The sequence below is a fragment of the Cyprinodon variegatus genome, unplaced genomic scaffold (assembly GCF_000732505.1).
Source record: "Cyprinodon variegatus isolate N-32 unplaced genomic scaffold, C_variegatus-1.0 Scaffold462, whole genome shotgun sequence".
Classification (NCBI taxonomy): domain Eukaryota; kingdom Metazoa; phylum Chordata; class Actinopteri; order Cyprinodontiformes; family Cyprinodontidae; genus Cyprinodon; species Cyprinodon variegatus.
In genome coordinates, this window is record NW_015150915.1 from 31,612 (window position 1) to 33,609 (window position 1,998).

The 1,998-nt window shown below is 39.2% G+C and overlaps 1 protein-coding gene across 2 annotated transcripts in view; it reads right to left on the reverse strand.

The window, feature by feature from the left end:
- The window catches only part of klhdc1 (kelch domain containing 1), a 20,779-nt gene that overhangs the window by 3,710 nt on the left and 15,071 nt on the right, over positions 1 to 1,998 (reverse strand). For both annotated transcript variants that reach the window (XM_015389481.1, XM_015389482.1), the window contains exons 12-13: positions 721 to 805; positions 446 to 498 (exon numbers count right to left, since the gene is read on the reverse strand). In XM_015389481.1, the coding sequence (XP_015244967.1) occupies positions 446 to 498; positions 721 to 805 (138 nt within the window). The remainder of the gene's footprint in view (positions 1 to 445; positions 499 to 720; positions 806 to 1,998) is intronic.

Genomic DNA, 1,998 nt, shown 5'->3' on the forward strand with positions numbered 1-1,998 from the left:
GGATGGATGGATGGATGGATGGATGGATGGATGGATGGATGGATGGATGGATGGATGGAAGATGGATGGATGGATGGACGGACGGATGGACGAATGGATGGATGGATGGACGAATGAATGGATGGATGGATGGATGGATGGATGGATGGATGGATGGATGGATGGATGGATGGACGGATGAAAGATGTGTGGGTGGATGGATGGACGGATGGATTGACGGATGAAAGATGTGTGGGTGGATGGATGGACGGATGGATGGACGGACGGATGGACGAATGAATGGATGGATGGATGGATGGATGGATGGATGGATGGAAGATGGATGGATGGATGATGGATGGATGGATGGATGGATGGATGGATGGATGGATGGATGGATGGATGGATGGATGGATGGATGGATGTCGTGCTTTCTAACAAATTCAGGATAAAGTTGATTTTTTACCTGAACAAAGGATGAGGCTCGATCTGGAAAACAAGTGCGTCGTTACAATGTCCCTAAAACATGAAAATGAGATCATGTTTTCATTTAGAGTAAATATTCAACACACAGCAGCACAAACACACTGGATTTTACAGCTAATAACTAGCTTAAATTCAACCCAAAATCACAAAATATATGAACTAAACATATGACACCAAAAGCCAAGGAGGGAATTAAATATGATACATTTCCTCCTTTAATGCAGTTTAGTTTTAAAATGTGCCATCAATGCTTACAGAGTCTACAAGCAGGATGTAGTCGCAGCTTCCACCAAACACAACCACGTCTGAGTCTTTGCTGGAACATGCTGTGTGCCACAACCTTAGACAGGAAAATGAATCAAAACATCCAGACCACTTCAGGTTACATGTGGGAAATATAAATTTCTGTTCAGAAATCTATACGCATGATTAAATCCTATCAATATGATCAGGCTGATACTGTTTGCATTGTTGGGTCTCAAGCAGATGGATGAACACCTCAGATCCAAACAGGTAGCATTTACACATACATGCTCAGTTATTTGACGACACTAGGACTGAACGGCTTTCTCAAAAATCTAAATTGTGATTTCTTGTTAACCAAAACTGCAATTTTGATATTTCAATTTTCCTTTGCCCTAACCCTAGACTTGTATTTTTTATTTTTTTATTTTTTTTTTGCCGCTAGCTTTCAGTTTTTCAAAGCTTGCTGGGCAAAAGTCCATTGTTTTAGGCCTTTACTGTAGTCTTTGTGTGAAAAAAGTGCTTACTTCTACTGGCGTGCATGGACCTGCATGCAACCGCAAAACTATCTACCAAAACTATCTAACTATCCAGAGGAGGGGAATCAGATTTCACATTCAAAAACCTACAATGTGCAATTGAGTTGATTCATTCCCGCTATCATCGCAACCCCAACCCCATTACAGGGGAACAGAAGACCTTGCCTATTCAGCCAGGCCAATAATTCCCTTTAATGACCCCCCTTTCAGAGACATAGACAAGTATGGGGCATTGCAGGCTAACAAAGAAGCCAAACGACCCCCATACTACATAAGTACAGGCCTTTTACCATTTCATAATAAACTAAAAGTCACTCTCTAAGCCTGTCAATTGGATTCCTTGGTCTCCGTCATGCTGTCTTTAAATCAGCTGCATTTATTCTTAGGTGAAATTAAACCATTTTAACCTGTTTATTGGCTGTTTATCGGTGACTTCTAAATATATCTATTTTGGTGTATTATAATAAAAAGCTGAATATAAGTTACAAATTCAGGGAAAGTTGATATTTTTTCAATCTTGCATCATTCTCTACAAATTTTACTGCTATGGTCAACTTTGTGTTGGTTCTTCATCCAAATCCATTAAAAAAAAGCTTTTTAAAATTGTGATAAGATGTGAAAATAATCAAATTTGACCATTTACACCATTTTAATCTGTTTATTGCTTATGTATTGGTCAAAAAATAAGCCAAACCGATCCTCATTCCAAAGGGGTGGACCCATTCATCTGTTTCAATTTGCATGTTTTCTA